Below are 27,631 nucleotides of genomic sequence, written 5' to 3' on the forward strand. Positions count from 1 at the left end.
TGTTTTCATGAAGATACTGCAGAGAATGGATGTTATTCCTTTCTTAAATGTTTGGTAGGATTCACCAGTGAACCCACCTAGGACAAGGAACTGGGAAACTATCAGGCCACTCTTCGCCTCCACCTGTCTGTCTGTCTTCCTCCACCTGTTTATCCCTTCCTCCTTCCTCTCTGGGCTCTTTTTGCATTTTAATTTTTCAAATCACCTGCTGTAGCCCCAGATTAGCTCAAGCACCCACCCCGACTTGACTCAGTCACAAGTCCCAAATTCTCAAGACAAAATTAACCTAGTTTAACTCTTAACAGCCCATTCCCTTTGATCCAGTTGAGTAGCCCACTCTTACTTGTAATAACTCCTCAGGCTATTAAACTTACTAAAGCCATTACTGGACAAAATGAATTTTTCTTCACATTTCTTCCAGTTCATTTACTTTTTAAAAGTTCTTCTACATAAACCTGCTTTTCAGCCTCATTGAGAGCTCTGGCCTCAAGACACCTCCACTCTTCCTGTCATCTCTCCCTTTTCTGTACAACTTTTCCTGCATATTTTGGATTTTGTTGTGTAATATTTTACTTGGTATGTGTATTAGTCAGGGTTCTCTTAGAGGGATAGAACTAATAGGGGAGTTTATTAAGTATTAACTTACACGATCACAAGGTACCACAATAAGCTGTCTGCAGGCTGAGGAGCAAGGAGAGCCAGTATGAGTCCCAAACCTGAAGAACTTGGAGTCCGATGTTCTAGGGCAGGAAGTATCCAGCATGGGAGAGAGATGTAGGCTGGGAGGCTAGGCCCGTCTCTCCTTTTCATGTTTTTCTGCCTGCTTTATATTCACTGGAAACTGATTAAATTGTGCCCACCACATTAAGGGTGGGTCTGCCTTCCCCAGCCCACTGACTCAAATGTTAATCTCTTTTGGCAACACCCATACAGACACACCCAGGATTAATACTTTGTGTCCTTCAATACAGTCAAAGTTGACACTCAATATTAACCATCATGTTCGAATCTGTCCTCATGAGATTAATCTGTTCTTTTTCCTTTCTGTACTGTCCTTATCTACCTTGGACTTAAGGTAATATTCAGTTCATAATAGGAGATAGGGAGTGTTTTCTTTCTTTTCCCTGAAGTTGCTTGTTCTTTGAAGTCACCTAGGGCTGCTGCCTTCTATAGATAATTTTTTTCTTTAATGGATATAATATGATGCAAGTTTTTCTCCTTGAATCATTTTTTGTAATGTGTATTTTTCTAGAATATTGTGCATTTCATCTAAGTTCTCAAAATTTTGGCAAAAGTTACTTATGATTTTCTCTATGATAAAAAATTTCAAATCTGTAATCCTATCATTGTCACTATTGGTCTCATCTCATCTTTTCTTAATTGTCTTGCCCAGAGGTGTGTCTAGTTCAGCCGAGATCGCGTGCGTTCAGGGTGGTACCGCCATAGACGAGGTGTGTCTATTTCAGTGTGTTTACAAAGAACCAGCATTTGGAATTTTTGCTTATTTCTCTTGTTTGCTATTTCACTAGAATGCTTTTTATTTTTATTGTTTCTTTCCTTCCTACTTTCTTTGAAATGACTCTGTTATTTTTCTATCTTGAGTTGATTACGTTGCTCATAATATTTTACTCTACCTCTTTTTTTCTAAGCTAACATGGGCATTTGGGGCCATAACTTTCCCTTTAGGTACTACTTTAGCTGCATCCCACAAATTTTGCCCTATAGAACTTTTCTTGTCATTGAGATCTAAGTTTGTTACAATTTCCATCATGATTTCTTATTCAATCTATGAATTATTTAGTAGTATTTTTTTAATATGTCATATGAATATTTTTCATTATTTTGATTTGAATTTTATTGCATTTTATTCATATGTAGTGGTCTGCCTTATATTTATCTGGAGTATTTTTTGAGACTGGTTATGTGGCTTGGTGTGCAGATAATTTTATCAATACTCTGAGTTCTTATTGTAGTTTTGACATATTTGCCTAATAAGTGATGCTGAGCACTTTTTTTCTGTGCTTATTGTCCATTTCTATATCTTCTTTGGAAAAGAATTGGGATTTTGTTGTTGTTGTTGTTGTTGAGTTTTAGGCATTCTCTATATATTTTGGGTAGTATTCCTTACCAGATACATCATTTGCAATTTTTTTCCCCATTTTCTGAGTTGCCTTTTTACTCTGTTGATACTGCCTTTTGATGCATGCCTTTTAAAATTTTTCATAAGGTCCAGTTTGTCTATTCTTTCTTTTCTTGCCTATTCTCCATACCCACGAAATCACTGCTGTGTTCAATGTCATGAAGCTTTGCCGTATGTTTCCTTCTAAGAGTCTTATAGTTTTAAGTCTTATGTTTAGGTCTTTGATCCATTTTGAGTTAATTTTTGCATATGGTGTTAGATAAGGGTCCAGCTTCATTGCTTTGCATGTAGTGTTTTTCCAACACCATTTGTTAAGGACGCTGTCCTTTCCCCATTGAGTAGTCTTGGCACCCTTGTCAAAGATAATTTGACTATATTTGTTAGGATTTATTTCTGGGCTCTCTATTCCATTGTTCTACATATCTGTCTTTATGCCAGTATCACACTGTTTTGATTATTATAGCTTTGTTGTAAGTTTTGAAATCAGGGAGTGTGAGTCCTCCAGTTTTGTGTTCTTTCTCAAGATTGTTTTGGCTATTAAGGGTCCCATGAGAATCCATATGAATTTTAGGATAGATTTCTATTTCTACAAAAAATGTTTTTGTTATTTTGATAGATACTGTATTGAATATGTAGGTAACTTTGGGTAGTGTTGATGTCTTTTTTTTTTTTTTTTTTTTTTGAGACAGAGTTTTTCACTCTTGTCGCCCAGGCTGGAGTGCAATGACGTGATCTTGGCTCACTGCAACCTCTGCCTCCCGGGTTCAAGTGATTCTCCTTCCTCAGCCTCCCAAGTAGCTGGGATTACAGGCACCTGCCACCATGCCCATCTAATTTTTGTGTTTTTAGTAGAGATGGGATTTCACCATGTTGGCCAGGCTGGTCTCAAACTCCTGACCTTAGGTGATCTCCCTGCCTTGGCCTCCCAAAATGCTGGGATTACGGGTGTGAGCCACCGTGCCCGGCCAGTGTTGACATCTTAATATTAAATCTTTCAATCCATGAACATGGGATGTATTTCTATTTATTTATGTGTTCTTTACTTTCAGTAATGTTTTATACTTTTCATTGTATAAGTCTTTCATCTCTTTGGTTAAATTTAATTTGAAGTGTTTTATTATTTTTGATGCTATTGTATTTTTAATTTTGTTTTATTTATATTTATTTATTTTTTTTTTGAGATGGAGTCTCGCCCTGTTGCTCAGGCTCTAGTGCAGTGGCACGGTCTCAACTTGGTGCTACTTCCACCTCTGAGACTCAAGAGATCCTCCCACCTCAGCCTCCTGAGTAGCTGGGACTACAAGTGCATGCCATCACACCTGGCTAATTTTTGTATTTTTTTAGAGACAGGGTTTTACCATGTTGACCAGACTTGCCTCAAACTCCTGAGCTCAAGCAATCTGCCCACCTCAGCCTTCCAAAGTGTTGGGATTACAGGCATGAGCCACCACTCACTATGGTGGCTATTGTTGATGAACCTGTTTTTGTTTTTGTTTTTTCTTTTCAGATTGTTCATTATTATTATGTGGAAATGCAGCTGATTTTTGCATGTTAACTTTGTATCCTGCCACTTTGCTGAATTCCTTTATTAGTTTAAACAGTTTTTTGGTTGAATCTTTATAATTTTCTACATATAACATCATAGCATTTAAAAACAAAAATTATTTTACTTTTTCCTCTCCAATTTGGATACCTTGTATTTCTTCTTCTTACCTAATTGCTGTGGTGAGAACTTCCATTATTATTTTGAAGGAAAGTAGTGAAGATGGTCATCCTTGCCTTGCTCTATTTTAGAGGAAAAGCTTTCAGTGTTTTACTATTGAGTATGATACTCACTGTAGGTTTTTTCATATGTGGCTTTTATTACGTTAAGATAGTTTCCAGCTATTCCTTCTTTGTTGAGTATTTTTATCATGAAAAACGCGAAAGGGTGTTGTTTTATCAGATGCCTTTCCTGCATTAATTGAGATGATCATGTGGTTTTTGTCCTTCATTCTATTAATGTGGTATATTACATGGATCCATCCTTGCATTCCAGGGATAAATCCCACTTGTCCAGGGCATATAATTCTTTTAATATGCTGCTGAATTTGGCTTGCTGGTGTTTTGAGGATTTTTGTGTCAGTATTCAAAAGTGATATTCATATACAGTTTTCTTCCAGTACGATCTTTGTCTGGCTTTGGTATCAGGATAATGCTGACCTCACTGAATGAGTTGAAAGTATTCCCTCCTCTTCAGTGTTTTGGAAAAGTTTGAGAAAGATTGGTGTTAGTTCTCTTTTAAATGTTTTGTAGAATTCACAAGTGAAGCCATCAGGTCCAGGGCTTTTCTTCGTAGGGAGATCTTTTTTTTTTTTTTTTTTTTTTTCTTTTTTATTGATCATTCTTGGGTGTTTCTCGCAGAGGGGGATTTGGCAGGGTCACAGGACAATAGTGGAGGGAAGGTCAGCAGATAAACAAGTGAACAAAGTTCTCTGGTTTTCCTAGGCAGAGGACCCTGCGGCCTTCCGCAGTGTTTGTGTCCCTGGGTACTTGAGATTAGGGAGTGGTGATGACTCTTAACGAACATGCTGCCTTCAAGCATCTGTTTAACAAAGCACATCTTGTACCGCCCTTAATCCATTCAACCCTGAGTGGATACAGCACATGTTTCAGAGAGCACAGGGTTGGGGGTAAGGTCACAGATCAACAGGATCCCAAGGCAGAAGAATTTTTCTTAGTACAGAACAAAATGAAAAGTCTCCCATGTCTACCTCTTTCTACACAGACACGACAACCATCTGATTTCTCAATCTTTTCCCCACCTTTCCCCCCTTTCTATTCCACAAAACCGCCATTGTCCTCATGGCCCGTTCTCAATGAGCTGTTGAGTACACCTCCCAGATGGGGTGGTGGCCGGGCAGAGGAGCTCCTCACTTCCCAGTAGGGGCGGCTGGGCAGAAGCGCCCCTCACCTCCCGGACGGGGCGGCTGGCCGGGCGGGGGGCTGACCCCCCCCACCTCCCTCCCGGACAGGGCGGCTGGCTGGGCGGGGGGCTGACCCCCCACCTCCCTCCCGGACAGGGCGGCTGGCCGGGCAGAGGGGCTCCTCACTTCCTAGTAGGGGCGGCCGGGCAGAGGCGCCCCTCACCTCCCCGACGGGGCGGCTGGCCCGGCGGGGGGCTGACCCTCCCACCTCCCTCCCGGACGGGGCGGCTGGCCGGGCAGAGGGGCTCCTCACTTCCCGGGAGGGGCGGCCGGGCAGAGGCGCCCCTCACCTCCCGGACAGGGCGGCTGGCCGGGCGGGGGGCTGACCCCCCCACCTCCCTCCCGGACGGGGCGGCTGGCCGGGCGGGGGGCTGACCCCCCCACCTCCCTCCCGGACGGGGCGGCTGGCCGGGCGGGGGGCTGACCCCCCCACCTCCCTCCCGGACGGGGCGGCTGGCCGGGCGGGGGGCTGACCCCCCCCACCTCCCTCCCAGACAGAGCGGCTGGCCGGGCAGAGGGGCTCCTCACTTCCCAGTAGGGGCGGCCGGGCAGAGGCGCCCCCCACCTCCTGGACAGGGCGGCTGGCTGGGCGGGGGGCTGATCCCCCCACCTCCCTCCCGGACAGGGCGGCTGGCCAGGTGGGGGGCTGATCCCCCCACCTCCCTCCCGGATGGGGCGGCTGGCCGGGCGGGGGGCTGACCCCCCCACCTCCCTCCTGGACGGGGCGGCTGGCCGGGCAGAGGGGCTCCTCACTTCCCAGTAGGGGCGGCCGGGCAGAGGCACCCCTCGCCTCCCGGACGGGGCAGCTGGCCAGGCGGGGGGCTGACCCCCCCACCTCCCTCCCGGACGGGGCGGCTGGCCGGGCAGAGGGGCTCCTCACTTCCCGGTAGGGGCGGCCGGGCAGAGGCGCCCCTCACCTCCCGGACGGGGCGGCTGGCCGGGCGGGGGGCTGACCCCCCCACCTCCCTCCCGGACGAGGAGGGAGGACGCTCCTCACTTCTCAGACGGGGTGGCTGCCGGGCGGAGGGGCTCCTCACTTCTCAGACGGGGCGGTTGCCAGGCAGAGGGTCTCCTCACTTCTCAGACAGGGCGGCCGGGCAGAGACGCTCCTCACATCCCGGACGGGGCGGCAGGGCAGAGGTGCTCCCCACATCTCAGACGATGGGCGGCCGGGCAGAGATGCTTCTCACTTCCCAGATGTGATGGCGGCCGGGAAGAGGCGCTCCTCACTTCCTAGATGGGATGGCGGCCGGGCAGAGACGCTCCTCACTTTCCAGACTGGGCAGCCAGGCAGAGGGGCTCCTCACATCCCAGACGATGGGTGGTCAGGCGGAGACGCTCCTCACTTCCCAGACGGGGTGGCTGCCAGGCAGAGGCTGCAATCTCGGCACTTAGGGAGGCCAAGGCAGGCGGCTGGGAGGTGGTTGTAGCGAGCCGAGATCATGCCACTGCACTCCAGCCTGGGCGCCATTGAGCACTGAGTTAACGAGACTCCGTCTGCAATCCCGGCACCTCGGGAGGCCAAGGCTGGCGGATCACTCGCGGTTAGGAGCTGGAGACCAGCCCAGCCGACACATCGAAACCCCGTCTCCACCAAAAAAATACGAAAACCAGTCAGGCGTGGCGGCGCGCGCCTGCAATCGCAGGCACTCGGCAGGCTGAGGCAGGAGAATCGGGCAGGGAGGTTGCAGTGAGCTGAGATGGCAGCAGTACCGTCCAGCTTTGGCTTGGCATCAGAGGGAGACCGTGGAAAGAGGGGAGAGGGGAGAGGGGGGAGGGGAGAGGGGAGAGGGGAGAGGGGAGAGGGAGCTCTATCTACCACCAGGGAGATCTTAAATTACTGATTTAATCTCCGTAATAGTTATGAGTCTAATCAGATTTTCTATTTCTTTGTGACTTAGTCTTGGTAGATTTCATGTTTCTAGGAATTTGTCTATTTCATCTAGGTTATCCATTTGTTGGCGTACCATTGTTTATAGTACACTCTTACAGTTTTTTTTTTTTTTTAATGCAGAATTGGTAGCAAAATCATTTCTGATTTTGGTAATTCGAGTCTTATTTCTCTCTTTTTAAAAATTCATCCAGCTAAAGGTTTGTCAATTTTGTTGATCTTTTAAAAGAACCAGCTTTGGGTTTTGTGGGTTTTGTTTTGTTTTTTTTCTATTCTCTATTTTGTTAATCTCTGCTGTAATCTTTATTATTTCCTTCTGCTAACTTTTGGTTCAGTTTGTCCTGTTTTTAGTTCCTGAAGTTTTGAAGTTAGGTTGTTGATTTGAGGTCTTCTTTTTTAAAAATCAGTGTTTATAGCTATAAGTTTTTACCTTAGCATTGCTTTCACTGTGTCCCATACATTTTGATATGTGGTGGTTTCATTTTCATTAGTCTGTAAGCATTTTCTAATTTCCCTTGTGATTTCTTCTGTGATCCATTGGTAATATTTAGGGGTGTGTTGCTTAATCTCTACAAATTTGTGAATTTTTTAGTTTCATTCATCTATTGATTTTTTTTTTTTTTTTTTGAGACAGAGTCTGGCTCTGTCACCCAGGCTGGAGTGCAGTGGTGCGATCTCAGCTCACTGCAAGCTCCGCCTCCCGGGTTCACGCCATTCTCCTGCCTCAGCCTCCCGAGTAGCTGGGACTACAGGCGCCCGCCACCATGCCCTGCTAATTTTTTGTATTTTTAGTAAAGACGGGGTTTCACTGTGTTAGCCAGGATGGTCTCCATCTCCTGACCTCGTGATCCGCCCGCCTTGGCTTCCCAAAGTGCTGGGATTACAGGCCTGAGCCACCACGCCTGGCCTCGTTTATTGATTTTTAACTTCATCCCATTGTTCTTGGAGAATATGCTTTGTATGATATCTATGTTTTTGAATCTAGGCCTAATTGGTAGCCTAACTTACCGCCTTTCCTGGAAAATGTCCCATGTGTACTTGGGAAGGATGTGTATTCTGTTGTTGTTAGGTATAGTGTTCTGTGTGCCTGTTAAATCAAGTTGGCTTATCGTGCCCTTCAAGTGCTTTATTTTCTTTCTTTCTTTTCCTTTTTTTTCTTGAAATGGAGTTTTGCTCTTGTTGCCCAGGCTGGAGTGCAATGGCGCGATCTCGGCTCGCCACAAACTCCACCTCCCAGGTTCAAGCAATTCTCCTGCCTCAGCCCCCCGAGTAGCTGGGATTACAGGCATGTGCCACCATGGCCAGCTAATTTTGTATTTTTAGTAGAGATGGGGTTGGTCAGGCTGGTCAGTCTTGAACTCGGGACCTCAGGTGATCCACCTGCCTTGGCCTCCCAAAGTGCTGGGATTACAGGTGTGAGCCACCGTGCGCATCCAAGTGCTTTATTTTCTTGCTTATCTTTCTCTGGTTGTTGTATCTATGAAAAAGAATGAGGTATTGAAGTCTCTGAGTATTGTTGTAGAATTGTCATTTCTCCTTTCAATTATATCAATATCTGTTTTGTATATGTTGATTATCTGTTATGAGGTGCCTAAATGTTTATAATAGTTACATGTTCTTGCTCTGTTGAACCTTTTATCAATATGTAATATTTTTCTTTGTTTCATAACCTTTTTAATTCAAAGTCGTATTTTCTTTTATATTAGTAGAGCCGCTCCTGCTGTCTTTGGGTTACTGTTTGCATGGAATACGTTTTTCCATCCTTTCCCTTTCAATCCACTTGTATCTTTGGGTTCAAAGCGAATCTATTGTAGATAGCATAGAATGGGATCATATCTTTTTGTTTATTCTACCAATCTCTGTCTTTGGATGGGAGGGTTTAATTAATAGTCATCGAAAGTAATGACTGATATGGAGGGATTTACTTCTGTCATTTTGTTATTTCTCATATGCCTTACAGCTTTTTTGTCTCATTTTCTGAATATTGTCTTCTTTGTGTTGAGTTGATTCTTTGCAGTGAAACATTTAAATTACCTTTTCATTTCCTTTTTTGTAGATGCTGTAGCTATTCTCCTTGTGCTTACAATGGACATTGCATTTAACATTCTAAAGTTTTAATACACTAATTTTAATTTATACCAGCTTAACTTCAACAGCATACAAAACTATGTTCCTTTACAGCTCTGTCCCCACCCATTTCAGTTGTTGATGTCACAGAATAACACCTTTTTGATACATTGTGCGCCCCAAAACATAAACTAATACTTGTCTTTTTTTTTTTTTTATTAACACATTAGTGTGTTAACATAGAAAACAAAACATAGAGGCTGGGTGTGGTGGCTGACGCCTGTAATCCCAGCACTTTGGGAGGCCGAGGTGGGCAGATCATCTGAGGTCAGGAGTTCGAGACCAGCCTGGCTAAATGGCAAAACCCCATCTCTACTAAAAATACAAAAATTGTCCAGGCATTGTGGTGGGCGCCTGTATTCCCAGCTACTCGGGGGGCTGAGGCACGAGAATTCCTTGAACCTGGGAGATGGAAGTTGCAGTGAGCTGAGATCACACCACTACACTCTAGTCTGGGCGACAGAGCGAGACTCCATCTCAAAAAAATAAAAAGAAAAGAAAAAATATACAGAGTTACGAAACAAAGCTATAACAATCAATTTTATATTTGCCCATATATTTACCTTTACTATGATCTTTACTTCTTCATGCAGCTTCAAATTACTGTCTAGTGCCCTTTCATTTCAACCTGCAGGACTCCATTTAGCATTTCTTACAGGGAAGATCTAGTAGAGTGATGAACTCCCTCAGCTTTTGTTTATTTGGAAATGTCTTATTTCCTTCCTCGTGTTTTGCCAGTATAGGATTCCTGGTTGACATTTTTTTTCTTTTAGCACTTTAAACATTATTAGCCTTCTGAGCTCCAAAATGTCTGATTAGAAATCTTCTATGACCATATTAAGTATCCCCTGTGTGTGTGACAAGTCACTGCTCTCTTGCTGCTTTCAAGATTCTCTGTCTTTGACTTTTGACAGTTTGATTATAATGTGTCTTGGTGTGTGTCTTTTTTAGTTCATTATCCTTGGAGTTCCTTGAACTTCTTCAATGTTTATATTTATGTCTTTCATTAAATTTAGGGAAAATTTTGACCATTATTTCTTCAAGCATTCTCTCTGTCGTCTTCTGTCTCTCTCCTTCTGAGATTGCCACGTGCAAACGTCAGTTCACTTGATAGTGTTCATGGTCCCTTAATCTCTGTTCACTTTTTTTCTTTTCTTTTCTTTTTTTTTGCTATTCAGACGTGATCATTTCCATTGTCCTGTTTTCAGGTTCACTAATCCTTCTGCCTGTAGAAATATGCCTTTGAATTCTTCTAATGAATTTTTCATTTCAGTTATTATACTTTTTAGTTCCAGAATTTCTTTTTGGTTTCTTTTTAGGTTTTCTATGCCTATTGATATTTCTGTTTTGTTCATATATCCTTTTCTTGACTTTTCCCACATATTCCTGTAGTTTTTAGAGCATCTTTAAGATCGCTGTTTTAAAGTCTGTTTCTAGTGGATCTGCCATCTACCCTTTCTCAGGGTCAGTTTCTGTTGGATTTGTAGTTTTCTTTTGGATGGGCCATACTTCACTGTTTCTTTGTGTGCCTTGTGATTTTCTTGTTGAAAACTGGACATTTGTATCCTATCATGTGGCCACCGTGGGAATCAGATTCTTTGCCTCTCAGTGTTTTCTGGAGTTTTGTTTTGCTTTGTTTTGTTTTGTTTGATTATTGAAGGCTGTCTCTGTGCCAAGGATCAGCCCGAGGTATGAACTTAGTCTTTTCAGTTCTCTTTGAAGACTGTACCTTTCCCTGGGCATCCATGGTAACTATAATTTCCCTATAAATATGTTTATTTTTTAATGTCTTAGTCTTTAATGTACACCTCCCGAAGGTGGGAAAGAGAAAAGTGAAAGAGTAGGGATGGGGGAAGCACTGGCCCTTGAAGTCCCCAGGGAGTCACTTAAGCTAGATGGGGAGGGGCTTGGCACCCTGACTGGCTGCCTCTATTCCGCCTTTCCATGACAAGAACACAGATCCTTAATATTTTGAAGACAGTGTTCTTATTGCCTATCCTGGCTCTTAGAAGCTACATGCAAGCTGCTCCCATAACATGTACACAGCTGCCTGCCATGGGGCTGAGTCGTTGGGGACTGGTAGCGGCTTTGGAGCTAAGAGCGGAGATTGACTGAAAATAACTGCAATTTACTGTCAAGCCTTCCCCTGAATGTTACAAGCCTTCAATAGACTCGAGAGTTCCAAAATAGTTACATCAGACAAATTCTGCCAGTGTAATTTTTGTCTGGGTGGGGTAAAGTATTCCTAGTGCTTTCTACTCCAGCATCTTCCCAGAATCCTCTACCTGGATATTTTTAAAATTTATACTTAGTTGAATTCTGAAGTAAATTAACTTTGCTATTCTCCTTCAGCACAACACAAGGACTTTCCTGTGCTTTTTCCTACAAGTTTCCTTTTAAACAAGTTGATACTTGTTTGTTTGTTTGTTTGTTTGTTTATTTTTGAGACAGAGTTTCGCTCTGGTTGCCCAGGCTGGAGTGCAATGGCACGATCTCAGCTCACTGCAACCTCCGCCTCCCGGGTTCAAGTGATTCTCCTGCCTCAGCCTCCCAAGTAGCCGAGATTACAAGTGTACACCACCACACCTGACTGATTTTGCATTTTTAGTAGAGATGGGGTTTCACCATGTTGGTCAGGCCGGTCTTGAACTCCTGACCTCAAGTGATCCGCCTGCCTTGGCCTCCCAACATGCTGGGATTACAGGCGTAAGCCACCATGCCCGGCCGATACTTGTTTAGATGTGTCCTCGTACATACCACTTTCTCAGTTCACCTTTGTTTCTGGCACTCCCAGCTGTTCCTGCTGGCACAGTTTACTTCTTACTGAACTCAGTGGTAAACTTAGCCTTCTTTTTTCTCCCCAAAACATCTTTATTTCACTTTCTTGAATAATAGATCACCAGAGTAGAAATTCTAAATCGAGGTATTTCCTATTAGCACTTTGAAGATATTCCTCTATTGCCTTCCCACAAAATTATTTCATTATCTTCTAGTGTCTTTCATCACCACGAAGAAAATGTCTGGTGTCATTCCTTAGTTTTGGAGTCTGCTGATAAATTCAGCAACCAGTAACATTTATTAAGGTTACCATGGTGAGCACTACACATGCCATAACTCATTTAATCCTTACAAAAGTCTATTGGATCATAGATACTATTTTTTCTCATACTCCAAAGGAGGAAACTGAGGCTTAAACGAGTACAAGTCTAGCCGGGTGCAGTGGCTCATGCCTGTAATCCCAGCACTTTGGGAGGCTGAGGCGGGTGGATCACCTGAGGTCAGGGGTTCAAGACCAGCCTGGCCAACATGGCAAAACCCCATCTTTACTGAAAATATAAAAATTAGGTGGGCATGGTGGCACTTGCCTGTAATCCTAGCTACTTGGGAGGCTGAGGCAGGAAAATCACTTGAACCCAGGAGGCAGAGGTTGCAGTGAGCCAAGATTGCACCACTGTACTCCAGCCTGGATGACAGAGCAAGACTCCGTCTCAAAAAAAAAAAAGTACAAGTCTTGTCCAAGGGCAAATAGGACACGACTAGAATTCAATCCCAAGTGTTTCCAAATACAAAGTCTACTTTGAACAAGTACATTGTACAGACAAGGTAGGGAAGGTGAAATGTCCTTTGGAAACAGGAGACAGAGTCCCTGTCCCAGCACAGCCAACAGCAGTCTCCTTGATCTCCATGATCATTAGCTCTGAGAGTCTGGCCATAATTAAGACCCTGTAGATAATTAGGCACTGATCACAGGGACCTCCTTCTTGGAGATAATAAAACTTGTAGTCTGTGAAGGGAGGGGAAGAAGAGCTATCACCACCCCCACACCCTCCCATGTTGGAATAAGAAGGGACTTGTGTATCTCCATTTAGGTTTTGCACAGTATTCTCTTAGCAAAACCTAGTGACTGTGGTACATGTGGAACTCACCCTCATCAGAGGCCTGATTGCTCCCAGCAGCAGTTGCTTTTAGAGAAGTATCAGAGGAAATTGGCATTTTGGTAACGCTGCTCAGAGGATTTAGCTCCACTCCAACAAAATTGGAGATTAAAGTTGAAACTTCAGAAAATGAGTTTCCAGATAAACTTTTAGAATTGCACTTGGCTATGTCAAGAATGTAATCTTATGGTTATAGTTTTGTCTGTGAAAATGGTTCCACGGGCAACTGTTACCATGTGAATCCTACTTATTACCAGTAAACTCAGAAGAAGGTGGCAACAGCTCTCAGCATTCCACTATTGCAGGCAATCACAAGTCTGCCCTTGTGATCTCTGCCTCTTCTTACCCAAAGAAGAAACTATACAGTTGTAGCTACAACCGGCAAGAACAAATTTTGGTAAATCTGGGAAGTTCAAAAGATACCACTGTAATGAAACCACCATTGCAAAATTATGACTGAGACAATGAAAGAGATCTCACCTAACCGACTGCATCTTGCTTCTAACCTCCAAGCTGTCCTTCTTCATTCTTGGGTGTAGACTGAACTAACTTTGGGAGGAATTTAGTTTATAGTTTATAATTTAAAACAAAGATGATAATAGCCCTTCCCTAAAACAAACCTCCTTCTTGCTAGGGACCCGATGGCCTTTGTAGGACTAAGAAATTAGCCAAACGATTAGAAATTAGTGTTTAGGAGTCATGCAGCTGGAGGCTACAAGATTCTGACCCTCCCTAAACTGCCCCTAGGATGAGTGCTTGAGAAATTTTGCAGACCTTGCACTTGATGGATCAGCTGGCACCACCCAGCTCGATAAACTGGCTCATCTGATCTTGTGGCCACCACCCAGGAACTGACTCAGCTCAAGAGGACATCTTCAGTTCCCAATGATGTCATCTCTGACCAATCAGCACTCCTGGCTCACTGGCTTCCCCCCACCCACCAAGTTGTCCTTAAAAACTCTGCTCCCTGAATGCTCAGGGACACCGATTTGAGTAATCATAAAACTCCGGTCTCCCGCACAGCTGGCTCTGTGTGAATTACTCTTTCTCCATTGCAGTTCCCCTGTCTTGATTAATTGGCTCTGTCTAGGCAGTGGGCAAGGTGAACCCACTGGGTGGTTTCAGTAACACTCTTTTTTGTAGTCTAAAAATCACCCGTCAGTATTCCAAAATCACTTCTCCCTCAGACGACCCCTGGACTTCCTCTACTCCCACGCAGTTAACATTAATTTTGAGTTGTGAGAAGGTCCGGTAGCCTCTCTTCTTTCATCAGTACTCCCCCTGCTCCGTGGCTTGTAAGTATGATTGTATGTTTGGAAGACCCATTTAGAAAATAATAATTGACACTAAGATTACATAAAAGCCCTTGAGTGTAGAAATGAAAATAATATGAATGATTCGTTTTGCATTAGTGTTCTTTTTTATTTTTGTTTTATTCCGTTTTGTCTATTATATATGGCCTTTGAAATGCTGATTGTGCAGATAGATGAATTTTACCCAAACAAAGGGCTGACCTTTGCCCTCAGCTTCTAGGAGGTGACCTCTAAGCCCTTGGAATGTCCTGCCTGATAGAGTACCTTTCTTTATTTGTAGGCCTTAGGCCACACCAGCTATTCTATTATTATTATTATTATTATTATTATTATTATTTTGAGATGGGCATCTCACTCTGTCACCCATGGTGGAATGCAGTGGCATGATCTCTGCTCACAGCAACCTCCGCCTCCCAGGTTCAAGTGATTCTCCTGCCTCAGCCTCCTGCGTAGCTGGGATTACGGGCATGCACCACCACACCTGGCTAATTTTTGTATTTTTAGTAGAGACGGGGTTTCACCATGTTGGCCAGGCTGGTCTCAAACTCCTGACCTCAGGTGATCCTCCCACCTCAGCTGCCCAAAGTGCTGGGATTACAGGCGTGAGCCACCAAATCCAGCCCCCACACCAGATATTCTCTGCCAACCAAATGATTTCATATAGTTGGGGCTTTGGGCCGTGCAGTTATTGGCTCAACCTCTGGAGGGGCTGGAAATTAAGGTCAGACATGTAGCAGTCAACTGTGTCTAGGTGACTGAGCTGCAGTAAAATCTTTGGACACCAAGACTCAGGTGCATTTCCAAGGTTGGCAGCACTCTGTGCATATCATCACACATCCCTGCTGGGAGAAGTTAGCTCTGTCTATAACCCCTCTGCGATAGGACAACTGGAAGCTCCAAGCATGGAATTCTCCTAGACTCGGTCCCACATGCCTGTTCCCTCGGTTAGCGTTAATGTGTGTCCTCATGCTATAATAAAACATACATGAATATAACAGCTTTCAGAGAGTTCTGTGGGTCCTTCTAGTGAACTGTTAAATCTGGAAGTGGTCTTGGGGGCCCCTGAACTTTGCACTGGTGAATATGTTTTCCCATCCTCGTTTCACAATTTCTCATTCTTAACTGCAATATGGGAGTAGCTCTGTTTTCTGGGGTGATTGTGATGGCTAAATGAAGTGAAGTATAAAAAGCATCTAGAATTGTGCCTTGCCTATAGCAGTGTATTAGTCTTTTCTCACGCTGCTGATAAAGACATACCTGAGATTGGGTAATTTATAAGAAAAAAGAGGTTTAATGGACTCACAGTTCACGTGGCTGGGGTGGCATCACAATCATGGCGGAAGCTGAAAGGCATGTCTCACATGGAGGCAGACAAGAGAAGAGAACTTGTGCAGGGAAACCCCCCTTCGTAAAACCATCAGATCTTGTGAGATTTATTCACTATCTCCAGAATAGCACAGGAAAGGCCCTCCTCCATGATTCAATTACCTCCCACCTGGTCCCTCCCACAACACATGGGAATTGTGGGAACTATAATTCAAGATGAGATTTGGGTGGAGACACAGCCAAACTGTATCAAGCAGTTTCTTAATAAAGGCTTTTTCCTAAAGGTTCTGACCATTTGCTTTTTAAATAAAGAATGGCATAGTGTTACGTGGAGGAATAGTCATACAAACCACCTCCAATGTTGATGCTAATAAATAGCTTGTGGGATACTCTTTTTTCAGCTCATATATAAGATTTCCTTCTTATTTCAACTCTTGAATGTGTAGAACTATGAGACCTTTGTATGATTAGAACTTTTTTCAGTGACTCTGCGGTATTTGTAACAAAAGCTGGAACAACTTTTAGCAGAACCTGGTTTGAGACAGTGGCTGGGGGCCAGCCGAATGATACAAGTTTTTTCTTTGTGACATTTTGAGTTTGAGGTGACTGGATCTCCCATATAGATGACTCTATGGAGAAGTTACAAGGGAAACTGATGGGAAGTCAGTTCTTCATCTGCAACCTCTTTCCTGTAACTGTTAGGAACTAGTTCATGTAATGGGAGGAGAATATACTTCACTGTGGCAGTTTTATTTTTTTGGTTATTATTTTCTGAGAAGGGATGGAAGCTTGTAAATAAAATCAAACAAATCAAAGGCAGAGCACACTGACTTTAGAGGTCTGCATAAAAAGCTTTCGGCTCCCCTCGTTTGCCTAAGGCCTCTTGTGCTGTACTTGAGTAGAGAAATAATTAACAGACAGTAGGCTTTTTAGTGCATTCATTGTGTAGACTGAATGCCAAGAGAAGTTGAAGTACCTTAAGAATTTGGAATATAGGCCGGGTGCGGTGGCTCATGCCTGTAATCCTAGCACTTCAGGAGGCTGAGGCAGGCAGATCACCTGAGGTCAGGAGTTCGAGACCAGCCAGGCCAACGTGGCGAAACCCCATCTCTACTAAAAATGCAAGAATTAGCTGGGCATGGTTGGGCATGCCTGTAATCCCAGCTACTCGGGAGGCTGAGACAGGAGAATCTCTTGAACCTGGGAGGCAGAGGTTTCAGTGAGCCAAGATTGTGCCACTGCACTCTAGCCTGGGCAACAGAGTGAGACTCCATCTCAAAAAAAAAAAAAATTGGAATATACACTGTTTTCTGTAAGTTTTAGATAAGTTAAACAAAGGGAGTTAACTTAGGGATATTGCACACAAATAAGGGGTAAAACAAACAAACAAACAAAAAACAAAAAAACAATGCTCTGGCCAGGTGAGGTGGCTCACACCCATATTCCCAGCATTTTAAGAGGCTGAAATGGGAGAATTGCATGAGCCCTGGAATTCAAGACCATCCTGGGCTGCATAGCAAGACTGTCTCTCTACAAAACATTAAAACATTAGCTGGATATGGTGGCATGCACTGTAGTCCCAGCTCTTCCAGAGACTGAGGAGGGAGGATCCTTGAGCCGAAGAAGTTGAGGCTGCAGTGAGCTATGATTGCACAACTGCACTCCAGTCTGGACGACAGAGGAAGACCCTGTCTCTAAAACAAAACAAAACAAAAAGCCTCTCTTTGCAGTTTCCTTGAGAAATATTTGAAAGACATGACTATTAGTTCTGTCATTTTCCAGTTTGAAAGCTACCAGTAGCATGGGATCATGTAATGGCCACGGTCTCTTTAACACCCTCCAATTTGAATCTTGGCCCTTCTACTTCCTGAGGATATGGCCTAAGCACATCTATCACTTAGCTTTTTTTGGACTTTTGCTCTCATTCTAAAGATAGGAATGTGACTACAACATGTTTATTATGTGGATTACACAAGATAGAGAACCAAACATAGCACCTAGTACCCAGTAGGACACTTCACAAGGATTTGTCACTACTGTTTGCCTGCCAGTCCTCTCCTTTCCTCTGCCCTACATTTTTTGGCTGAGGTTGTTGATGTGCTTTTTCCTTTCTTGGATGGATACAGTCACCACTATTTTAAACCTTATTTTTAGTTTTGTCAAAATTCTACATGGACAGTTAAAAAGTCCAAGTTTATTAAAAAACAAAACAAAAACAAAAAACAGCAGTTCCTTGTACCCTCTTCAAACACAAACACACCTCCATTTCCCCCTCTCAAGCAACAACCACTTTCAGATTTTCTAGGTGATTCATTTGGTATTTATCTCCGTATCTCTAAATAGCATACTTATATTGCTGCTCGCCCCTGCACCCCCAACCCGCCATTTTGCTAATTATCTTTCTTATTTTGAGGCGGAGTCTTGCTCTGTCCCCCAGGCTGGAGTGCAGTGGCGCGATCTCGGCTCACTGCAACCTCCACCTCCCGGGTTCAACCAGTTCTCCTGCTTCAGCCTCCCGAGTAGCTGGGACTGCAGGAGGCTGCCAGTTTTTGTATTTTTAGTAGAGGCGGGGTTTCACCTTGTTGGCCAGGCTGGTCTTGAACTCCTGACCTCAAATGATCCACCCACCTTGGCCTCCCAAAGTGCTGGGATTACAGGTGTGAGCCACCATGCTTGGCCGCTTATTATCTCTTTATTGTGTACCATGGAAGATGAGGCTCGAGCTTGCTTCTACCTTCTCCTGGAACATCCTTTCCCATTCCCCCACCCTCCTAACATACACATACCAGATTTTTGTTTAGATGATTTTTTTTGCATTATTATAACCACGTGAACACTGTTCACAGTCAAGCCATGCCATCTCCTGCAATTGCTATTTGTTTCCAGTGCCACCTTTGGTTAACTTTTAGTATTTTCTTCATCTAGATTTCTGTGTTCTTTTGTTAACAACTCTCAAACTCTCTGCCATCTCAAATATATTGCCTCTCAGACTTTCAGATGCGTTGGATTTGCTATCAGGTTCATCTTTTTGAAGAAGTCTCTGCAGGACACTTACTTACCCACCTACCTTGGACAGTTCACTCTCTACCACCTAGTTCACAGCTGTTATCCTGAGATCACCAGCTCTGTCTTGAGTGACATGTCTCTGGGATCCCGTGTTTCCTAAAATTACTCCTTCATTCACAGGAAACACAACTTCTAGGAGATTCCTAAGAAACTGGCATGTAAAAAGTACAACTTTTTGAGACCTTTAATGTCCAAACGTGTTTTCATTCTCCCTACGCATTTGATTTGGATATAGAATTCTTGGCTGGAAACTATTCCCCCTTTGAGGTTGGACCTACTGTCTTTCAGCTTTCCTTGCAGTAATTGAGAACTCAAAAGGCATTCAGATTCTTAATCCTCTGTGTATGACCATGTTTTTCTCATTCGATTTTCTCTTTGTCTCCATTGTTTTGAAATTTCACTATAATGTGCCTCAGACGGTGTGTCTGGTTTTATCCATTGTAGACACCTTTAATGTGGAAACTCATGTCCTTCACTTCTTAACATTTCCAGAATTATTTCAATGAATATATCCTCTCTTCTTTTTTTTTTTTCTCCTTTCTGTCTAGAACTACTAAAAAGAAAAGTTTTAAATTGGGTCTTATGGACTAGTTCTTTAATATTTAAAAAAAAAAATCTTTTTTGCCAGGTGCAGTGGCTCACACCTGTTATCCCAGCACTTTGGGAGGCCAAGGCGGGTGAATCATCTGAGGTCAGGAGTTCAAGACCAGCCTGGCTAACATGGTGAAACCCCATCTCTACTAAAAATACAAAAAATTAGCCGGGCGTGGTGGCATGTGCCTGTAGTCCCAGCTACCCTGGAGGCTGAGGCAGGAGAATCTCTTATACCTGGGATGTAGAGGTTGCAGTGAGCTGAGATCATGCCATTGCACTCCAGCCTGGGTGACAGAGTGTCTGCGCCCGGCCACTGCCCCCAGCCTCTTTTTATTTTTATCCCTCTATCATGTTAGAAGTTTTTCTGAGGTGGCTGATGGTCATTGGTTATATGCTTGTATTTGAGAGTGGGAGACTAAAGACCAGCCTGGCCAACATGGTGCAACCCCATCTCTTCAAAAAATACAAAAATTAGCTGGGTATGGTGGTGCACGCCTGTAATCCCAGCTACTCGGGAGGCTGAGGCAGGAGAATCACTTGAACCCGAGAGGTGGAGGTTGCAGTGAAGCCGAGATTGCGCCACTGCACTCCAGCCTGGGCAACAGAGCATGACTCCGTCTCAAAAATAAATAAATAAAAATGATAATAAAAAATAAAGAGCACCCTTATGGTATGGGGTTGACTCTATCTTGGAGTGATCTGCTGGATCATTTCCTTAGGGAATCCCAACCTCAGTATCTTGTCATCTGTCTTCTTGGGCTGGTCAGTAGGGTCTTCTCATTTTCTGCAGCTTGCAATGGTCCCTGGTGGTCCAGAAACAGGAAAGGAAATAGTTTTATTATGGCAGCCCTGCTCTCAGCTATACCTGCTGTCCCACAGACCATAGATCCTTTCTGAATTGTCTTCTGAGAAGAAACCTCTAAGCATCTCTCAGGGCATGGAGTGGGCAGGTGCTCAGCTGTGAATATATGCAGGGGGCTCAGGAACTTGAGATTCTAATCATGTCTTAAAGAGAATATAAACCTGCCTTTGGGTTTTTGGTGGGGAGTGGGTTTGGTACCTCCTCAATCCATGCTTCCTGTCGGGGGAACTAGTGCAGCCAGTTTCTGAGCCTTTGAGGAATTCTAAAGCATAATTTGGGCTGAATCTTGGATTTCTCTATTTGCTAGCTTAGGATTCAGCTCTCTTGGGTCTGCTAAACCAGTTTGCTCACCCATCATCTTTTCAGCTTCTAAAAGTCCAATACTGTTTTCTCCTCTCCTGGTAGCTTTGTTTTTATGTTATATATCTTTTTTAAATGTTCTTACTGTCATTTTAGTGGGGTTTCAAGAGGAAGTAATAGTAAATGCATGCGTTTAATCTACCATCTTTAATAGAATCTTTTAAAACATTTACACTAACAGAGAACCTATGCCATTATTACTGTTTAGTGAAATTCTCCCTGTGTGAAAGAGGAGAACATAAGGAGAACAAGGCCCTTTGTACAGCAGTTTGATTCTTGCAGAGAGTGGGAGCCTGCATTGCCTCATCTAGCCAGCAAGGCCACAGACCCTTAGCAGCCTGGCTTTTTTAAGTCAGGCTGTATCTTATTGCGCTTGTGTGTTTTTAAGATCATTTATGACCTTTTGAGTTTATTTGTAATTCTGCATAGATTCCGTTCTTCCCTTACTGTTGGATTCGAGGGATTCTTTTAGCAGGGTGACCTCGTGTCTCAGGATACTTAACCTCAGATTTTACGATTTGGGGTTTCATGCCTCTGTTTATGCAGCTGTCTCTCAGCGCTGTTTGTGTGTCAGTCATACCAAATTTTGCTCTTTCAGCTTCTGCCTTTTACATGGAACACTTTGATTTTTTCTGAGCTGTGATTATTCGGTATGATTCGTCTCCGATTGCCCTGAGAGGCGGCACATGTGGTTCAGTTTTGTCTTTTGGGTCTAGTGGCTCTGTTCATTTCAGAATAACTTACTCTTAAGGACTGAATGTTTGTGGCCCCCCTCCCCTCCCAAGTTCATAGGTTGAGGTCCTAATTCCCAGTGTGGCTATATTTGGAGATGGGGTTTCAAAGGAAGCAACTGGGATTAAATGAGGTTATAAGGGTAAGCCCTGATCTAATAGGATCAGTGTCTTTATAAGAAGAGACATCAGGGCTGGGTGCGGTGGCTCATGCCTATGATCCTAGCATTTTGGGAGATCAAGGTGGGAGGATCACTTGAGGCCAGGAGTTCAAGAGCAGCCTGGGCAAAATAGCTAGACCCTTTCTCTACAGAAAATTTAAAAATTAGTTGGGCATGGTGACATGTACCTGTAGTCTCAGCTACGCAGGAGGCTGAGGTGGGAGGATGGCTTGAGCCCACAAGATTGAGGCTGCAATGTGCAATAGTTGCACCGCTGCACTCCAGCCTGGGTGACAGAGTGAGAACCTGTCTCTTAAAAAAAAGGAAGAAGAAGAGACATGAGAGGGCCCAAGTCACTTGCTCACTCACTTTCCGTGTACATGTACCAAGAAAAGGCCATGTGGGACAAAGCAAGAAGGCAGCCGCCTGCAAGACAGGAAGAGAGCCCTCACCAGAAACTGAGCCAGAACCTTGGAATTCCAGCCTCCAGAACTGTGAGAAAAGAATTTTCTGTTGTTTCAGTCCCCCACACTATGGCATTTTGTTACGGCAGCCTGAGCTAATACTCCTACTTTGTCCTGCATTTACTTGGTCTTCCAGTTAGTTTTTTTAGACTTTGGGAATCAGAGCAGTCAGTTATCAGATTTTAGCTTACAGTTGTCCTACCTGTGCAACGGAAATTTCTTCCATTTTAAACCAGAGCAGAGTTTTAGAGTCAAAAGAAACCAGATCTTTTAGTGCAGAAGCTTTCACACTGCATTAGAAGTGAGGAAGTTGGTTTTGTGAGTTGCAGCCAGCAGTTCTCTTATGAAGTGCATTGCCTGCAGTTTTGTGAAAGTTGTATTCCCAGCTTGTGTGTGTATATTTGCGTGTACTAGATTGAGATATAAAGTATATTTTTGACTGTAAGTATGGTAAAAAAAAAAAATTAAGTCCATTGTATTGCTCAAACCAATCCTTTACTCTCTCTTAGAACACCCATGGTAAATGATCATGTTAGAGTTTGAGGGTGAAGGAGCATCAGGATTATGAACCAGAGGGGTCAGACTTCAGACCTAGAAATCGAAACACCAAAGGGACACAAATAGGGAAGAAGAGAGTATGGTCATCTCTGTCTTTCAGCAAGCAACACTGGGATCCCGAAAAAGACTCCTCTACGGGGCCAAGCTTCTGTGATTTATCACACCTGTCCCTGTACTCCCCAAGTGCCTTGTACATAACCTCACCCACTATACACGCTATGTTGTATTATAATTATTTTCTAAATGTATGTAACTGGGCCAAGTCCATAGTTGGCCCATGTTGATGGATGGATCATGATTTTTGGCCTCATTTGACTGTCATGCATGTTAAATTACATGTTAATGTCATGTCAGTCACCCCAGGCTCAGTCAAGGGTGAGTGTCATGCCTCTGTCATGAATACACAGTGAAGGCAGTCCCTTCTATTCTGTGGAGCCAGTAGCAGCAAAATCCCATCGTGTCTCAAGATGTCAGTAGAACAGGTGGAATTTTGATTCTTTGTATGGTCTTCTAGCTTTGTTAAGAGGTGAGGAAGGGCTGGGTGCAGTGGCTCATGCCTGTTATCCCAGCACTTTGGGAGGCCGAGACAGGCGGATCACGAGGTCAGGAGATCGAGACCATCCTGGCTAACACGGTGAAACCCCGTCTCTATTAAAAATACAAAAAAGATTAGCCAGGCGTGGTGGTGGTCGCCTGTAGTCCCAGCTACTCGGGAGGCTGAGGCAGGAGAATGGCAAGAACTCGGGAGGCAGAGCTTGCAGTGAGCCGAGATTGCGCCACTGCACTCCAGCCTGGGTGACAGAGCGAGACTCCGTCTCAAAAAAAAAAAATGGTGAGGAAGAAAGGCTGGGCCCTCACCTGTCCTGGGTGACGGCATATGTTGTTAAGTTCATATATTCACAGAGCCAGCAGGCTTGGTGGGGTGGAATGCAGGAGGAAACTGCAGGGGCCATTATAGTGTCTGTGGAAGTTCAGGACAGTGAGGTCCTGTGGCCAGAAAACTGACAGAAACTGTCTAACACGGGAACTGTCTCACTGCAACCGAACTAACAGGATTTAGGAAGACTTCCCAGAGCAAAGGATGAAGGACATGTGAGTTAGACAGAAGGAACAGCTTGGGCGTCACGTGAGAGGACCACAGCTCACCAAGAGATGCAGATTTGATACTCAGACTTTACATTCAGGATCGTAGGAATCAATTCTGCTGTTGGCACAGTCTCAGGCCGTCTGTGGGAAGTTGAGAGAAGCCACAGCTGGAATCAGAAGGTCAATTGGCTGGAAGACAGTGGCTGCGGCCCAGAGGAAGGGCCTGCGTGACCAAGTCACGCCACCGGCGGCAGAAGTGCTGCCCAGGGAGAATCGATGGAGGTGTGAGGGGCCAGGGAAAAGGAGGTCACCTTTGACTCTGCAGTTTCGAGGCTCAGTGCCTGGGAATGACAGTGATTACCTCCACAACAGTAGACAACACTTCAGGGACAGTCTGTCTTGGGAGAGAGAATGATGGTGAGATATAAATTTTACATCTTGGGTTGTAGAGTTCACAGGGCCCTTGAGGCACCATTTCCAAGAATGGTCTTATTACAAGAAAATTTCTTCTAATTCATAGAGTAATTAAACTTTTCCACATATTCAGCATTTTCCCCCTAGAAAGCTCTTAGCTAGTGGGTAAAAAATCAGATGTCATTTAAATTCAACATAATTTAATATTCTAAATTCAGGAACCTATGTATTTTCTTTTCTTTTTTTTTGTGGCTAGAACAGGAAATTTTTCCTTAGTTCATTTAGTTAGTCGGAGTTTTCTTATTTTTATTTTTGAGACGGAGTTTCACTCTCATCACTGAGGCTAGAGTGCAGTGGCATGGTCTTGGCTCACTGCAACCTCCACCTCCCAGGTTCAAGTGATTCTCCTGCCTCAGCCTCCCAAGTAGCTGGGATTACATGCACGCACCACCACGCCTGGCTAATTTTTGTATTTTTAGTAGTGATGGGGTTTTACCATGTTGGCCAGGCTAGTCTTGAACTCCCGACCTCAGGTGATCCACCTGCCTCGGCCTTTGAAAGTGCTGGGATGACAGGCGTGAGCCACCATGCCCGGCCATTAGTTGAAGTTTTTTAAAAGACAGTGGCATGGGCCGGGCGTGGTGGCTCACGCCTGTAATCCCAGCACTTTGGGAGGCCGAGGCCGGCGGATCACGAGGTTAGGAGATCGAGACCATCCTGGCTAACACGGTGAAACCCCGTCTCTACTAAAAATACAAAAAATTAGCCAGGTGTGCTAGCGGGAGCCAGTAGTCCCAGCTACTCAGGAGGCTGAGGCAGGAGAATGGTATGAACGCAGGAGGCGGAACTTGCAGTGAGCCAAGATCAGGCCACTACACTCCAGCCTGGGCTACAGAGCGAGACTCCGTCTCAAAAAAAAAAAAAAAAAAAAGACAGTGGCATGACAAGTACTTGTCTGTTTATGAGTCAGGTATCAGCGTATTAGTTAATACATTTACACAAATGAATGCCAAACAAATGCTTTGAATTAAAAGCCTTCACAGTTCAATTAGTATTTCCTTCTGAGCCTCTTCAACTTTCTTTCTGTTTTCTCATTCCAGGTCATTATTCCACCGTGACTTTTGAGAAGCAATTTTCTTAAGAGAGTACAAATTGGATTATCCCCTCTTACTGAATTGAAATTGTTCAGGCTTTCCACTAATGAGATACTGTATCCATGTTAGGCCAGAAAAGCTAGTTTGAGTCATTTAGTTAGCATGTTTGAATTAGAAGTTATTGATGAAACCTTCACTAATAACTCAAGCCAAGTTGAGTCTAAAAAGGATTCCACGAGGTGCTGTTAACACAGCCTTGAAAATTTGTAACCGATCAAAAGCGGCAACAGCAGGAATTAGAATGAGTTTGAATTAGTCACATGGTAACACGGAAACATTTAACCCTGTGTCAGCAGGACTGCTTGAGATAAACTTGACTTGTCTTCCGGGCCCAGCAAAACTGCAGGCCCAAGGGAAAGGAAGCTCTCCTGTGATTGTAGCGCATCTTGCTTTGATAGGAAGTCATGTCTGGAACATGGAAGAGGTTTTTTTGTGTTTGTTTTTGTTTTTGTTTTCTTGACGTGATAGGGAGAAAAGATCAGACTTGTTCATGATTTTTAAAAACATTCATATTTTTTTTTCTAGGGATGTTTTTACTTCTGACTTGACACTTTTTTTTCTTTCCAGTTTAAAATTGGTGGTGAATGGTGGACATGGATCGATTATAACTGCTTCCAGGGGCTCATCCAGGAATATGAAGACAGTGGTGGATCAAAAACGTTCAGCGCAAAGGATTATATGGCCAGAACTCCTCACTGGGCATTATTTGGTGCCAATGAAAGAAGCTTTGATCCCAAGGACACAAGACATCAGAGAAAGAACAAATCAAAGGCTATTTCTGGATGTTGAGATTATCTGATTTCAAGGTACTGAAGGACAAAAACTTGGATGGCCTCAAAAGGTTCTTGAACACCACTGTGATTCTCCAAGGACGAATTACGTAAATTATACTTTCATACAAAGGAGACGATAAGGCAGTAAACACGGGGACACGGGGGACAGCGTCCACACTCAGAGGGCCTGGGCCACAGCCCCGATGTTTCTTTTCAGAACTCAGCCCCTTTCCTGATTTTACTTCTAAGAGGAAAATTATTTTGGGGAGGAACTACACAGTCGTGATTAGAATTTAACTGATGGTTTTGTATTATAACTTCTAAGACCTGCCAGAATGCTAGTCCTGAGAGTGTCAGACAAGGAAGAAATCCCTGGGCCTCTTCCCCTTACCCGGCCCTTGGATTTCATGGAGCAGCCACTTAGCATTGAATTGCACTACCCTGAGCTAAACGTGTCTGTGCTTTCTAAGATAAGAGCTTGATCTCTTTCTTCTATCTTAAGACAGCACCTCCTGAAAAGAATCGAAGTTGTCACAACTCTCAGTTATTTTTTAAATACTGCATAGATTGAGTTTTGGTTTATTACTAACCCTTCCCAAAATTGCATCGGATCTAAAACTGTACTAGATCTCATCCCATTCCCATATAAATTACCACAGACCGCAGTACCGGGGCCGGAGCGGAGTGAAGCTGTCTGCTGTAAGAGGAGTGGCCATGTGAGGGCATGGAGTCATTAGTCTCACAAACACACTTTGGACTGAAGAGGATAATTTCTTTTTGTTCAGGAGGTCACTGTCCGGGCCTCTCATATCACGACCAGATGGCGGGTCTCCATCTTCTTTCACTCCTGTGGCCCTGGCTGCTTTACACAATCTGCTCTTTAAGGTTCAGGTGTTTTCAAGTTGGAAAGATCATAAGTACTGAAAATTGTTTTCAAGTTAGCAAATTCTTTTAACAGTCTTTTATGCAAAAATTGAATTAATAAAATAATATTTTGTAAAGACTTGCAGCATGAGTTTTTTTAAATTTTTATTCTAATTATTGTGGGTACATATTAGGTGTATATATGGGGTACATGGGATGTTTTCATACAGGCATGCAATGCGTAATAATCACATCATGGAGAATGGGGTCTCCATCCCCACGAGCATTTATCCTTTGTGCTAAAACCAATCCAATTATACTCTTTTAGTTATTTTTTATTTTTATTTATTTATTTATTTTGGGACAGAGTCTCACTGTCACCCAGGCTGGAGTGCAGTGGTGTAATCTTGGCTCACTGTCACCTCTGCCTCTCGGGTTCAACTGATTCTCCTGCCTCAGCCTCCCGAATAGCTGGGATTACAGGCATGCACCACCACGCCTGGCTAATTTTTGCATTTTTAGTAGAGATGGGATTTCACCATGTTGGCCAGGCTGGTCTCGAACTCCTGACCTCAGGTGATCCTCCTGCCTCAACTTCCCAAAGTGCTAGGATTACAGGCATGAGCCACCACGCCCGGCCAATCCTGCAGTCCTAAACCCTCTTAGACCCACCTTTTGTAACTCTATCCTCTATTCTGTGCCAAAATAAAATTCATAGATATATAATCTACCTACCCAGTTGAAAACTGGACACCTTTTTTTTTTCTTTTTTTTTTTTGGCAACAGGGTCTCGCTGTGTTGCTGAAGCCGGAGTGCAGTAGCACAATCACGGCTCACTGCAGCCTC

General features: G+C 43.9%; 1 protein-coding gene across 1 annotated transcript in view; it reads left to right on the plus strand.

Annotated features, from left to right (window-relative positions):
* The window catches only part of TYW1B (tRNA-yW synthesizing protein 1 homolog B), a 270,344-nt gene extending 243,422 nt beyond the window's left edge, over positions 1 to 26,922 (plus strand). The window contains 1 exon segment of the mRNA XM_063605909.1: positions 25,716 to 26,922. Within this exon segment, the coding sequence (XP_063461979.1) occupies positions 25,716 to 25,937 (222 nt within the window). The 3' untranslated portion in view covers positions 25,938 to 26,922.
* The last annotated feature ends 709 nt before the right edge of the window (positions 26,923 to 27,631 follow it).

The sequence above is a fragment of the Pan paniscus genome, chromosome 6, assembly GCF_029289425.2.
Source record: "Pan paniscus chromosome 6, NHGRI_mPanPan1-v2.0_pri, whole genome shotgun sequence".
In the NCBI taxonomy this organism is placed as follows: Eukaryota; Metazoa; Chordata; class Mammalia; order Primates; family Hominidae; genus Pan; species Pan paniscus.